Genomic DNA, 14,517 nt, shown 5'->3' on the forward strand with positions numbered 1-14,517 from the left:
ATCCATCGTTCGAAGTTTCGAAGTTGTCGTTGCCTAAAGGATAAGACGTCCGGTGCATTCGTGTTGAGCGATGCACCGGTGTTCGAATCCCAGGCGGGTACCAATTTTTCTAATGAAATACGTACTCAACAAATGTTCACGATTGACTTCCACGGTGAAAGAATAACATTGTGTAATAAAAATCAAACCCGCAAAATTGCGTAATTACTAGTGGTAAGACCTCTTTTGACTCCTCGCGGGTAGGTACCGCCACCCTGCCTATTTCTGTCCTGAAGCAGTAACGCGTTTTGGTTTGAGCAGCCGTTTAACTATACTTGAGACCTTAGAACTTATATTTCAAGGTGGATGGCGCATTTACGTCGTAGATGTCTATGGGCTCCAGTAACCAGTTAACACCAGGTGGGCCGTGAGCTCGTCCACCCATCTAAGCAATAAAAAAACAACGAATTGTATTTATCTGACTTTATTGTAAATCAAAAAGAGTCGTAGCTGTCTATGACAACTGCATCATTTGCGATTTCGAATCTTGCTCATGCAGGAGCCAATCACTGTCGACGCCCTCGACACGTTCTTACGGATCCATGAGATCCAATAACTGTGGCATTAACATTACCCCGTTAACCCATGTATCAGAGAGCTGAGTTTCTCGCCGGATCTTTTCAACGGGTTGCGATTCGGATTCGATAATAGATTCATTCGCGAAGCAGCTGCTCTTGATTTGTGAGGTCTCCTTTGGGGGCGCTCAGACAGTTGTTAGCAAATCTCACCCCTCCTGGCTGAACCCGTGCTCGTACACCTGTCTTGGTGAAGCTGGAAAGCCCGCCGGGCCACCATTAATCCTTCCTTCATTAAAAAAATGTGTGTGGTGTCGTGGGACACCGGATAGGAACGAAGTTCCTTATTATACAAATATTAATTTTAAGTTCTATTCGAGGTATAAAGAAAATAATTATTCGGGTATACATTTTTTATTCTGATTTTTTTATTGATAAAAATAATCGCAAGGCTCAACTACTCCGCAGTGCAATGGAGCAGCCTTGCCCTGGGGGAACCACCTGCATGATCACGGTATCCCCCACGCCAGGTAAGTATGATTTAGGAAGAGATATACGAGAACGTCTATTAACTGTGTAACATCTCGTCACCGCGATTCGGGAATTTTTGAATTTACGTGCAGCGATATCTGTTGATAACAAACTAAATAGAAAAAATCTTACGTTACGGACGTTTTTTCCCGGTTAGGGTACCCCTCTGCACCGTCCCATAAGGAACTTCGTTCCAAAAAAATCATTTGGGATTTATTTGAATTCGGGAATTTCTTTTTGTATAGGATCATTATTATTTGCAAAAACGAATACTCATTTTAAGAATATTAATGAGTACATATCCTAGTACATTCAAGCACGCTATAAAGTTAAAAAATGCGCAAAAAAAATTTTAATCCATCTTTTGTGTTGAAATAATTATTTGTACCTATCATTCCTGTTGCACTCAACGTATCAATGTAAATTAAAGTTATGTAGTCTTGAATACAGTAATTGTTGAAAAAATTGTAAGCGTTGAGTTATGTAAACATCACGCTCCCTTGTCGTTCAGGAGCCGTAATGACGATAGCACGTCCGGTGCCACGTCACCTATTAATAAATTCTTCGAGGCTTATTTTCAAACTAGCACAGTTGACTTTGAAACATTTACATTACATCGACATGTTCCAATGTCCAGCGATTAATGAATCTTACATTGTGACAATTGGACTGAGTTGAGTGCGCATGTGTTGAATTGTAATGTATTTATTATTAGAGGGACGCTTAAAGTGATCGAACGGCTTGGGTGAAACATTGGAAACATCATCGTCTGAGTAAAAACTTTCCGTCTACTTTCAATATATTAGTAGTAGGAATAATAACTCTATTTGAGTATAGTTAATGAGATAGTGCAATTGTGACATTAGTAATTTTGCGGTAATCAGTGGCAGCAGTCTCACTAAGATGAACGATATTAATCGAACGGGTATGTTCACCAATTTTCTGTTCCACCCTAAAAATGTTATGGGTATATCCACGAAACTTTATCACTCATTTATGCTCAACTATTCCACAATAAGGCTTTGTTCATCAATATCAATAGCCTAAATTACCGACAGTGATAATTTAAAAAATAAAACCTTCGCTTGTTCTAATTTAAAAGCGCGATTTTTATTAGTGAAGTATCTAAGTACATTAACAGACGTCTATTTATAATCAATAATTATATTACTTCCTTATACATATTAATCAACAACAAAGCTACGTTTAAATTAAAAATATAAAGCTGATTGATCGTGTTCTGACGCTGTATTATCAAACCAAGTAAATCATTATCACACTAATTACCAACGTAAAGCAATAATCCTTTCCGATTTCAAGGAGACATTCAAGATCCAGAATCGTTTGATTCTAAAGCCGTTGTTAATATTTCATTCCTGAAAATGCCGAATGAATTCACATGATCTTACAGGCTGCTTAACGCAAATCGTGCTTGTCGGATGTAGTTTTTTTTTGCAATAAAATGTTTATGACTACAAAAACTAATGAACGAAAACAATGTATATACATTTCGTTATGGTTACTTTTAGTGACAGCAATTAGTTATTAGTCTAATGGAGAAAACGTCGAGGGTGTTCATGTAATCGTTGTAATGAATTTAATAATAATTTCAGATCAAAATGACAATATAAGACAGAACAAGGCCACCACTTTCGAAATCGGCTTCAAAACGTGAGTAAGTATTCTATCTTATCTTAAATAAGTTAATTAAAAATACTTTATTAATAATGTTATAAGCGCCAAGAAGTAAATTTTTTTTGTGATGGTAAGTGATGGTTACTTTTTTTTTTTTTTTTTTTTTCCACAGGAGAAAATCGCCGGATCCCCACCCACGCGGCAGGTGGGGTATGTGGGAGTTGAACCTCACTAAAAACTCCTGCCGCTCACAACCGGCGCCCTACCTCGGACCGGGCCGGAGCCCAGTCGGGGCTATTGAAACGGCGGGACAGGGTTGACGCAGAGCACATTACATCCATCCCACCGTCCCACGGACGCCGGACCGGTGGCCGCCAGCGACACGACCACCGGTTCCCTCGTTCAGCGGGCCGAGAGCCCGCTTTGATGGCGCCGCGTTACACCTTCCCCCAGAGCGGTCGGGGGAACGCGGTCTACCATCACCCGGCTTCCTATTGAGGGTGAGCGTGCAGAGCACGCCACCCCACGTCTGGGTCCCTCCCCGCACAAAACGGGTGGGACCCCTAGCTCTTAGGGGGCCAGGTCACGGATACGACCCCGGTCCCGACCCCCTGCTCGGCGGCGGCGGGTTTCTGCGTAGTGAGGAGAGCTTTCCCTCACTCGCCCCGCCGCCTCCTTCTGCGAGATGGTGCACTCACAGAAGTCGAGCATAGCCTTCCATGACTCATCGCTGCCAAGCATCGACGCCACGACGCCAGGCAGCGACAAGTCAGGTCCTATCTTTGCGACCAGGACACGGCGCTGCACCTCCCAAGCGGGGCAGACAGCGAGCGTATGCTCCGCCGTGTCCAGGTCGTGTCCACAATGGTGACACCTCGTCTTCGGCTCAGCCCCTATCCGGCGCAGGTACTTCCCGAAGCATCCGTGCCCGGTCAGCACCTGCACCAGACGAAAGGTGAGACGTCCTTCGCCACGATTCACCCAGTCATCAAAGACCGGGTAAACCGCCTCGACGGTCCGTAGCCCCCACGTGGGGTTGGCCAATCGCCTCGACCACGACTCGAGCACGGACCGCCGAGAATGGGCCTTCCGCGCCCGCAGCTCACTTTCGGGGAGACGCGCCACGCCCCGAGCACGAAGCTCGCTGCGCCACCGATAGTCGGCAGCGAGCGACTCCGCCTCCAGCTCCCATGGCGGCGTCCCCGCCAAAACACACGCCGCCTCGAAGGAGACGGTGCGATATCCGCGAATGACCCTGATGGCAACGGTGCGCTGCGGCCGGCGCAGGAACCGAGCCATAGTGGCCCGGTTGCGCGGCTCAGCCCACACAGGTGCACCGTACAGGGCCATCGATCGCACCACCCCCGCGTAGAGGCGGCGCACAACCTGATCCGGTCCCCCAATATTCGGGAGCAGCCGGCTCAAAGAACCGTCCGTCCCCATCAATCGGGGGACCAGCTCCGCAAAGTGAGCACGAAAAGCCCACCGGCTGTCCAACACGAGGCCGAGGTACTTCAACTGCACCCCGACCCCTATCCGGACGCCTCCAACCACGATGTGGGTGTCAACTGGTGGCGCCCTCCGCGGCCCGTGAAACCACAGAGCCTCGGATTTACTGAGCGCCACGTCGAGACCCAGCCTCCTTATCCTTCCGACGACGAGGGCCACTCCCGCTGTGGCGAGACGGGCAGACTCCCTAAAATCATCCCCCCGGGCCACGACCAACGTGTCGTCCGCGTAACAAATAACGCAGAGGCCCGGGAGGAGGGCGCCCCTCAGCACCCAGTCGTACCCGATATTCCACAAGAGGGGGCCGAGAACCGACCCCTGTGGAAAGTGATGGTTACTTACATCATTTTTATAATTTAAATTTAAGTATTACATAAAATATGGTCACCGTAACATAACATAACCTTTAAAAGACAAACAATTGTTTTGATGTACCGGAGACTTCATTTTAACTGTATCACGACGATACAAAACTCAATTATTAAGTTCTTCTAAAAAGGGAGTCGGTACATTATTCTGTTTATTTTAGCAGACAAGATAAACAAAAAGGAAGGGAAAGCATTCTTAATAAATTGTTATCGGCGATCCCTTCACTTGTTGAAACGAAACAATATATCGGAGTTCTCATATGCGGTGAGTTTGTGATACAAACCATACACATACATGAACCTATATTTAAATCTAATTCTCATTCCGACATAGAATCGATCAAGCATACTATTTGTTAGCCACTCTGAATAATTAACGTAAAGTTATAGTTCAGCAGTATATGTCGTTCCCAATGGACAGTAGACTCCACTATGCCTTCATACCCCAAAATGGTGCATAGCAAATAATTCTGTATAACCGGGATTCAAAATGAGTTTTAGACCGTTTCACTGGCTTTCGCGTAAAGTTTCAAATCACTACGTCGAAGCAAAGCAATTCTTCATGCATAATATTAGATGGGTTTCGCTTGTGAATTATGATTCACTACCACACACTAGTATACCAGCTTGCGAAGATATACCTAGTTCGATTTTTGGTGTCGATTTTGAGACGATCTCTCGGCCATCTCGGCAATCAGACCCTACAAAAATCGCCCTAGACACCCCAAAACATATATCACAAATATTTTAACTGATCGGCACATCACTTGCATATTCCATTTACACACACTAAGCTTCTTCTTGAAGAATAACTACATAATTAAATATTAATTTATATATATATATATGTATAATTTATATTTATAATTAATAGCTTATCTTGTTCATTCAAATTGATAAACAGAAATATTCTATAGAATCAATCCAATGTTTTAAAGATTAGAATTCGATTTAAGAGACGACCTACAAAATGGATTTGTGTCAGCTTCTATTTTGAACGTGTACTCAGCTTAATTTACAGGACTGACCTTATGGGGTACTTCTTGGTTCCTATTCAAAGATGCAGTGTTGCCAGGGAGCTATATATTCAACATGTCCGGTGTGATTATAGCCGGTTACTGCTTTGGCCATGCCTTGGAAAGATTCACTACAATCAACCCCGTAGTTGGAATGACATTTATGGGAGCTCTTTACAGAAACCTGGGACCGACGAATTTTCTTGAAAATTCTACTGCAAACAGTATTGATTTTCATCTGAGGTTTGAAATGTTTGATAGACGTTCTTCTATTAATTCTTGATTAATTTACAATAAGCCGGAGCAATTGTCTGCTTATCATACTACTTTTTTGTCAGATTGTAATATCTCTGGGCTCCGCTGACCACTTAATAGGAAATTGGTCGTGAGTCACCCACCTAGTACAATAAACACCTAGTTTTTAGTTGTAACGCGTTTTATCTAGTTAAAACTAATTACGACTACTCTCTGCAACCAGAATTTTCTAGTCTAATGCTACAATACAAATTGTTGATTTTACATATAAATAGTTATAGTTGCCAGACAAGTATTATTGTTAGATCAAAATTATCAATTTAGCTTTAAATAAAAAAGCTGCCTGTGAAATGTAACTTTTGATTTAATTTGAAAACAAATCTGAACTGATGATTTGTTTAATTGACGGTTGTTACTATGTCACAACACTATGTTACAAAGAGAAGTAAATTTGATTTAACTAGACAAAACACATTTAACTAAAAACGGGCTTAAAGTGTAACGAGTTGATAATTGTCTTAAACTGACTCAGAAATGAGCACATTAATAATTTAGAAGGACAAAACTTTAACAGTTTTTTTGTCTATTGATTATTTTGCTAAATGTCGTCATAATTTTACAAGTTAAACGGAGTGGCAAAAATCATTGTTTAAAATTTTCCCAACAATCCAATGTTATCTTAATTGGTACTTCATTAAAAAGTTGTACAAACAATTTCGTAACTCAACGAAATTTCAAAATGAGAATATTCGGATACCTTAATTAATAAGTAGATAAAAAAATCGGCTGTAACAACTTCGCGGAACAAAAGCAGTTCGTTCTTTCTTTCAGACGAATTTACCCCGTAATTATCTTGACGAAGGGCCCGCTCAGCTGGAACTGGGAATATATAAAAAATAATCCGGTAAAAGTTTTCTCATTGGCCACTCTGCCCTGGATCATCGAGTGTTTGTCCACGGCCTTCCTCGCTCATATACTTCTGAACTACCAATGGAAATGGGGTAAGGAAAACTTTTTGAATAACCAAAAATGAACAGCTTTTTTATTTATTGGCGTTTAGCGTCACCAAAATTGTTCCATATTCAATTAGGACTTGGACCTGTAGGATAAGGAGTAAGGAAATAAAAAATAAACCTCTTTTTGGAGAGAGTCTGAGTTTTGTAACGACCAGTTCGATATTATATTTGGATCGCGTCAATTTTGGATTTCACAATTTATTCTGAAATACAGATCTATAATAATTATATTACAATGGAAATTAAAATATGGAAGTGAATTAGATCCTTACATATTTGTACATAAGCATCAACGTTTGTCACTCTTTCATGCTTCCCTAAGCCGTTCATCTGATTGGGTTGAAACTTTTGCACAGTTTTTTGCAATCCAATTAAACAAGTAATTACAGTTTGTGATGGCTTCAAGCAAACCTCTAACGAAATGACATCCCAACGAATGAAACCCTAAGACATAGGTAACAGAACCGATACGAGTGCTTACGAAATGTGGACCTCATCGTCAATTTTTTTATTACTCTTGTAAGCAGATCAGTATGCGGCCCACCTGATGGTGAGTGGTTACCATTGTTCTTGGACATCAGGAGCAGAGTCAAGCAGCTGCCTACCGCTGAGTTCTCTCCGCAAGCTCCGTATGATGAAGGATATGTCATAGTGCTCGGGAGCCATCGCGTATGGGAGTTCAATCGAAAGCCGGATAGAACATACCAGAAAAAAGCTCTGGAAACACACTGTAGAGAAAGCAGTGGCTATAGGTGTTATAGATGAAATCTAATTAGATGGCTAGTAGTGCGATGGTAAAAACAAGAAAATGAGATCATCTCCAACAATTCCTCCGAGGGGTGCCCTCATAGAACACGCGGTACAAAATACATAGAGAACTGAAGTCTCTCCGTAGACCCAGGGGTTCCAAACGATCCGTGAGAATGGTATGATTATCATGGTATCAAGGTACTAGACAACATAGCTTTGTGGAACCGTCAGCACATCTAACCTCATAACACTGACTCGTAAATAATTTAATATTTTGTAAAAATTGTACAGGTCTACATCTCGGAGCGATATTATCATCCGTGTCACCAGCTGTAATAGTACCGACAGTCGTGGCACTAAAAGAACGTGGGCTTGGCACTAAGCACGAAATAGCACTTTTGGTGGGAAACGCCGGTGGTCTGGACACGGCCTTCACTGAGGGCATATTCGGAGTAACTAATAGCGCTATATTCTATGAAGCATCCTCAACGTATAAAATTATCAAGGTTTGTAAGATTTTTATAGTATATTTTTAAGGCTTTATATATTTAGCTATTAATTGAATGGTGCTGGGGTGTAGGCTGTTAAGTAGGAACGAACATCCTTCCCATTTCTCCCTCATAGTAATCATGTCCGGTTCATCATGTTTCTTACTCATCATCATATAGCTGCTAAGACTGTGGCTTTACCTAGCTCGTACAACCACCCCCTCTATCTAGTAAAAAATGAAAACAAAGTACATATAAGACCACAAAAAATCTTTTTATATTAGGCGGGCCTCGCAGTTTTACCTGCGTTAAATTTGGAACTCAGAAATAATTAAACTTTGAATACTCCCGACACAAAGAGTTGCTTATATCACTGTCTGACATATAAAGTATAAGCTGATTCATAAATCCGTATGTAAAATCACGAACCAACGAACGCACTGTTATTATAGTTATTATAGCAGATAGCGTTGCCTAGCTCTTGTCATTTACAATTTAATTTTGAGCTAGATTTAACAAATAGGGTACTTCTTTATAGGAAATAATTGCTTATAGGGAAATTTCATAGAAATAGGCTTATTTATATGTGTATATTATTTTACGTTTGTATAATATATCTCAAATCAGTATAGATTGGCTATAATTATATTTGGCTATAATTGGCTTGATTAGGTTTTTTGAGACTTGAATTAAAAAATATTTAAACGTATATTACCTATGTGCTATTTAAAACAGCCAACTTAAATTGCAGGAGCAACATTACCCAAAACTTTGCATAAATAAATAAATATAAATAATATATATTATAATCGCTTATGTAAAGATAACAATTTTCTGGAGACTTCATTACGTTGAAAGTGTTACGTATGAAGTCTTAACCGCCCCAACCGCTGTTGCTAAAATTAGTTCCGGGGCCCAACCCATATTTGCCAAGTGCTATCACCGCAATACTTGAGTGAAAGGTGTTTTACTCCATTCATTATCATCACAAAATAGGAACAAAAGTCCTTTTAAATTGAAATTATGCTTAACATTTATGATTTCATTTTACTGCTAACATATTTTTTGCCATTCGATGTTCAAAGAATGTTTAAAATGTCAAAGTTTAAGTCACCATCTGAATCATGTCTAGACTGATAACGCTTTTTTAATAAATGTATAAAAGTTTAATATTTCGAACGACGTTCAGGGAAAAACTGAGCATAAAAACTTCGACGTCGAACACGTGGGATCCAGATATTATTAAGCAAATATTTATTCAAAGATGCGGTGCCTACAAAATCTTAAAAATGTAACGCTTGTTGTAATGTTTTGTTTACTTTAAGGACTTTAAATCAACAGATTTTTTTTTATTGATGGCGATTAAAGATGCTTTTATTTTTTTTTTTTTTTTTTTTTCCCTACCTATGCTGATAGCCTTGAGAGGCTATTTCAGCTTCACCCTAACGTTAGTAGGTGAGCTCGCGGGGCTCAACCGGAGAGTTGCTAACACTTACCCTAGCAAGAGCAGTGCTTCGCAGAATCTACCACCGGATCGGAAACGCGACCCACTGAGAAGATCCGGCGAGAAACTCAGTGGGCTGTGTCTATGGGTTAGTTCGCTCGTCGAGCCCTTCGTCGCAAGCGACGGGTTCGACGAGGACGGTGACCGGTGCTTGTGGTGCCTAAAAGCACCGTTAATGGATCAGGAGGATCCGTAATGACGTACTTTGGGCGACGTCGACGGTTTACCATTCGGTCTACTGGGTCGGGTATGTAATTTCCAGCGGCTACGATGAGAGGGTTCTCATGTCGTGCCGCCTTCTCAAAATGGCGCAGCGATGCCGACTGTAGATACTTACTAAAAGAGTCGAGCTCCAGGTCGTCGTGGAGATCCACATTCCTAAGGAACCAAGGCGCTCCGACGGCTATCCTGCAGAATCGTGATTGAATAACCTGGAGGGATTTCAAGTTGGTGCGGGCTGCGTGAGCGAACACTACGCTTGCATACGTCATGACGGGGCGTATACAAGTTTTGTAGAGAGTTACCTTATTGCGGAGGGACAGTTTGCTTCGACTACAAAGCATTGGATAGAGTCGTCCTAGAATAAACGCGGCGCGGTCGCGTACCGTTTTTATATGGGGACGGAAAGTCATCCCTCTGTCGAGGGTGACGCCTAGATATTTGACCTTCGAGACCCACGGAATGGGCTGGCCAAAGAGAGTGATGGGACTAACGGCGGAGGTGTTTGCGCGCCTACTACGGAGTGGGATGCTCGAAGTGATGTTCGGAGGGCGACCCCTTTTGAAGAGCACCGCTGCGCTTTTCGTGGGGTTGATGTCTATTCGCCACTTCCGGAACCACTGTCCCATGGTGGCTACTGCGATCTGGAGTCGCCGATGAAGCAGCGACATCTTCCTACACGAGTAGTAGATAGCCGTGTCATCGGCGAAGAGCGCTAGATGGGTCTCCGGAGACCGGGGTATATCATTGATATACAAACTAAATAATAACGGGGAGAGCGCGGAGCCTTGCGGGACTCCGGCGGTCAGTTGACGGGGACGAGAACGAGTTCCCTCTACTCGATATCGAAACGAACGGTTCGACAAGAAGTCTCGTATGATGAGCACGAGTCTGTCTGGCACTCCCATGTTGTACAGTTTATAAATTAAACCGTTGTGCCAGACTTTGTCGAACGCCTTCGCGATGTCGAAGAAGAGGGCGCCGGTCGGGATTTGTTTACGCCTATTTAGTCCTATCAGAATGTGCTCCGTGAGGCGGTGCACTTGTTGTACGCACGAGTGTTTAGAGCGGAATCCGAACTGTTCGTTAATGAGAATTTTGTTCGCGGTAACAAAATCCCAGAGGCGTTTCCTAAGGAGCCGTTCGTAAATTTTTCCTATCGTCGAGAGGAGACTAATCGGACGGTAACTAGAAGTTTCGTTTGTCGGTTTGCCCGGCTTATGTATACCGATAACGTCCGCTTCTTTCCACACCGCGGGAAAGATGCAGTGCGTCATAGCGGCATTTAAAATTGTAGCCAACATTGCTATCAGTTGGACTGGCAAAAATTTTAGCGCGCGGTTGTGGATGCCGTCGGAGCCGGGTGCCTTCCTAGGTTGGAGGTTGTGGATCGCGTCTCTAACTTCGTCAGTGGTAATGGGGGGTAACGCGTCCGAGGGCGGCAGGGAAGCTCTGCGCTCGACCTCCCTGTCGACTAACTCGGTGTGTTCGGGGTCCGCGTGTTGAGTGCTGGTGGTGCACTGCTCTTGCAGTGCATCGGCCAGCAGCTCAGCCTTGTCATCGTCATCGAATGCCGGTGGTTGGCCTGAAGGGCGTATGAGGGGAGGCATAGTAGCGGTAGTTTCGGATTTGAGAGTCCTAGCTAGTCGCCAGTATGCTTGGTGGGAGGGCGCGAGTTGTTCTAGATAACTATGCCAATTATCGTTACGCGCGTCGCTTAAGCGGGAGTGGACTTCGCGTTGTAGACGACGCATCCGAATCCGGTTTGAATGCGTGGGAAAACGATCGTAGGCCCGGATTGCCGCGTTCCTAACTCTTAAGAGATTCCTAAGATCGGGGGACAGTCTGATGCGGTGGAAGCTGTCCTCCACATCGACTTCTTTTGAAGATCTAATGATCGCGGAAGAGATGTGATCGGTAATGATGTTTATGGATTCGACGGTGTCCTCGGGGGATGGATTCGAATCCGGGCCGCAAGGGAGGATTGGCGGAGCGGCGTCGGCTAGGCACGTGCCCAGCTTATTCCAATCCACCATGGTCCTCGTAACAGTGACTGGGTTGTGAGGGCGACCGAGCTGCATAACGACAGGTCGGTGGTCTGAGTCGAGCTCTGACATTGCTTCGATGGAACGTAAGCGCAGAGTTACGTTCCTAAGCAATGCCAGGTCTATAGTGCTCGGACGGAGCGCGATGTTATACGGATAACATGTTGGAGTTGGGGGACCGACTATTTCAAAGGTGAGGTCGTCTATAAACGCGTCGAGACGCCTACCGTTGACGTTTGTACGATGGCAGTTCCACCTAGTGTGGTGGCAATTTAGATCGCCTGCCAGGATGACAGAGTCTCCCATGCCGAACAGTGACTCGATGTCACTGCTCAGAAGGGGCTTGTCCGGGGGGAGATAAACGGATGCGATGACGATCGGCTGGTGTCCCGTCAGCGAGATACGGCACACTGACGCCTCGATATGTAAGAGCGAGGGAGTATCGAGAGGGACAACGTGGAGGGCCCGTCTATAGTAAATGGCAGTCCCGCCTTTGGAGGCGGTGAGTCTGTCATTCCTAACCATGACGTAGTTCGCGACTTTCGGGTCGCGACGCGAGGGCTTCAGACAGGTTTCCTGCACTAATAGAATATCTACAAGATTATCGCGGAGGAATTCAAAAATTTGATCGCGTTGCCGCGCGAGTCCGTTAGCATTATAGAATGCTAACGTAAGGGAATACGGTTTTTCTCTACCTTTTTGCGCCATTGATTATCAGTAAAGATTTTATAACGTACGCGACACGGACTCGTAGACGTCCATGTGATCGAAAGCGGCCGCGAGCCGCTGTTCGGGGGTTACCGACCTACGTATCGCGTCTGCGAACGATCGCAGACGGTCGAAGTTGACTGCGGTGACGAAGTCACGCACGAGCGCGAAGTCGTTGACGGCAGAGGGTTGCGGGGGACGGAACGCGGGCGCGGGCCGAGGTGCGAGCAGGGGCTGGGGCGCGGGGCGTGTCACGAGCGGGGGCGGGGGTGCGGTTTCCGTTCCCGCCTTCGTATACGGCAGCGGTTTTTTCCACGCCGACACCGTGGGAACCGCAGCCGGCACGAAGGCGGGTTTCGGCACTGAAGGCGCCGAAGTCTTTGGGCCGACGGTTCGGGGGGCTGGGTGGGTCGGACGTTTTCGCGGAGCCCTAGGACATCCACGGTAGTTCGCGGGGTGCCCTTGCTTAAGGCATAGGACACAGCTTGGAGGTTCGGTCGCGGTTTCCCTAACACGCGAGCAATCTAGTGTGGCGTGGTCGCCGAGGCACTTTACGCAGCGGGGGCGCGCGTGGCAATTACGAGCCGAGTGGCCGTAAAGCTGGCATCTGTAGCACTGCCCGGGAGTGCCACGTCTATGGGGGGCTTCAATTGAGATCCCGGATAGGCCGCAAATTGTCGTGAGACATGCGATCTTCTTTTTGGCCTCCGGGGTGGGTTCTAGCGCTACTAGAATCATGTTGTAGGGCTGTTTGCCCCGCCCACTGTGCATCCGGTGCACACTAACTAGCGGGAGGGACTGAGCGGTCAGATCCTCCTTAATGTACTCGATATCTAGCTCTTTTGGGACTCCGCGTATCACTACGCGGAGCTCGCGGTCCTCCTGAAGAGCATAGGTGTGAAAACCTATGTTCTCCTTTCGGAGGTATGAAGAGAGGGCCCTATGGTCGCCCGGCGTTGCGACCTTTATCTGAATCCCATGCGCGACGTTACGCGCATGGGTATAATTAATTTTATTTGCCTGAAGGGCCTGGGAAACGCGGTTCCACGCAGTTTTTTCCTGGAGAATCAGCGGGGGCGGGGCAGCTACTTTAGGAGCGGGCGCGGGTTTGGGACGCGGCGGTGGGGTTACACGGCGAGCGGAGTCCGACTCCGGTGTCACGACTACCTGCGGGCGGGAGGCGGTCGCGGATTTAGTCTGCTTCGTCGTGGAGCTCCGGGACTCCACGGCGCGAGTACGCTTTTTACCGCGCGTTACGGTTTGGAACCCATCCGAAGTTCCAGGCTGAGGGCTTGACGCGGATTCGAAATCCATCTCCGATTCGGTATCGGAGCCTGAACTCGAAACGATCGAGGTCGCGACGGACGAAACGCGCGATGACGTAGTCGACGCGGGCGCGGGGTGGGGGTAGCGTTAGGCGCTTCGTGAGTCGCTACGTCGGAACGTGCGCTCGAATTTGACGCGGCGGCGGGGGGCGCGCGGCGTGCCTCCGAGGCACGTTTGAAGTACGCGGCGACGGACGCGGGGGGGGAGGGATTGCCACGGGCGGCCCTAAACTCTAGGTACTCGGCCCTAATTGACGGGTACCTATCCCGGAGGAACCCGACAATATCACTAGCACAATCTTCTTCCATTTTTCCGTCTTCTTGCCCGGGGGGGGCGGCCCCGGGACTTTTGTTGAACTCGCCGAAAGGCGAGGCCCCGGATAGGATTTGTAACCCCCCTGTGCTGCAGGACAGCAAGGAGCAGGGGGGGGGAATGCCTATGCCGTGAAAACGGCAATCGGCGGGGAAAAGGAAAGGAACCCGCTCGGGCTGTATAGTGCTACAGCAGGCAGAATCGCGAGCGGGGGTCTAGTCTTGAAAAAGACTGTTGTTTTGGGAAGGGTTAGGAAATCGCTAGCCTGTGAGTGCCACAGG

General features: G+C 46.0%; 1 protein-coding gene and 1 non-coding gene across 10 annotated transcripts in view; one reads left to right on the forward strand and one right to left on the reverse strand.

Annotated features, from left to right (window-relative positions):
- Positions 1-935: 935 nt before the first annotated feature.
- On the reverse strand, positions 936-1,092 carry LOC114251789 (U1 spliceosomal RNA). Its single transcript, XR_003625119.2, has one exon. It is a non-coding gene; the product is annotated as a U1 spliceosomal RNA (small nuclear RNA).
- Positions 1,093-1,801: 709 nt separating this feature from the next.
- The window catches only part of LOC114251788 (sodium/hydrogen exchanger 9B2), a 31,129-nt gene continuing 18,413 nt past the window's right edge, over positions 1,802-14,517 (forward strand). Inside the window, exons 1-6 of one of the 9 annotated variants that reach the window (XM_089740265.1) lie at positions 1,802-2,010; positions 2,699-2,756; positions 4,759-4,862; positions 5,619-5,856; positions 6,700-6,869; positions 7,926-8,140. In XM_089740265.1, the coding sequence (XP_089596391.1) occupies positions 1,989-2,010; positions 2,699-2,756; positions 4,759-4,862; positions 5,619-5,856; positions 6,700-6,869; positions 7,926-8,140 (807 nt within the window). In that variant the 5' untranslated portion in view covers positions 1,802-1,988. Of the gene's footprint in view, positions 2,011-2,698; positions 2,761-4,758; positions 4,863-5,606; positions 5,857-6,699; positions 6,870-7,925; positions 8,141-14,517 lie in introns of all 9 variants that reach the window. The other 8 variants (XM_028186176.2, XM_089740263.1, XM_089740264.1 and 5 more) reach the window with 8 other exon arrangements.

The sequence above is a fragment of the Bombyx mandarina genome, chromosome 04 (genome assembly GCF_030267445.1).
Source record: "Bombyx mandarina strain Sakado chromosome 04, ASM3026744v2".
NCBI lineage: Eukaryota > Metazoa > Arthropoda > Insecta > Lepidoptera > Bombycidae > Bombyx > Bombyx mandarina.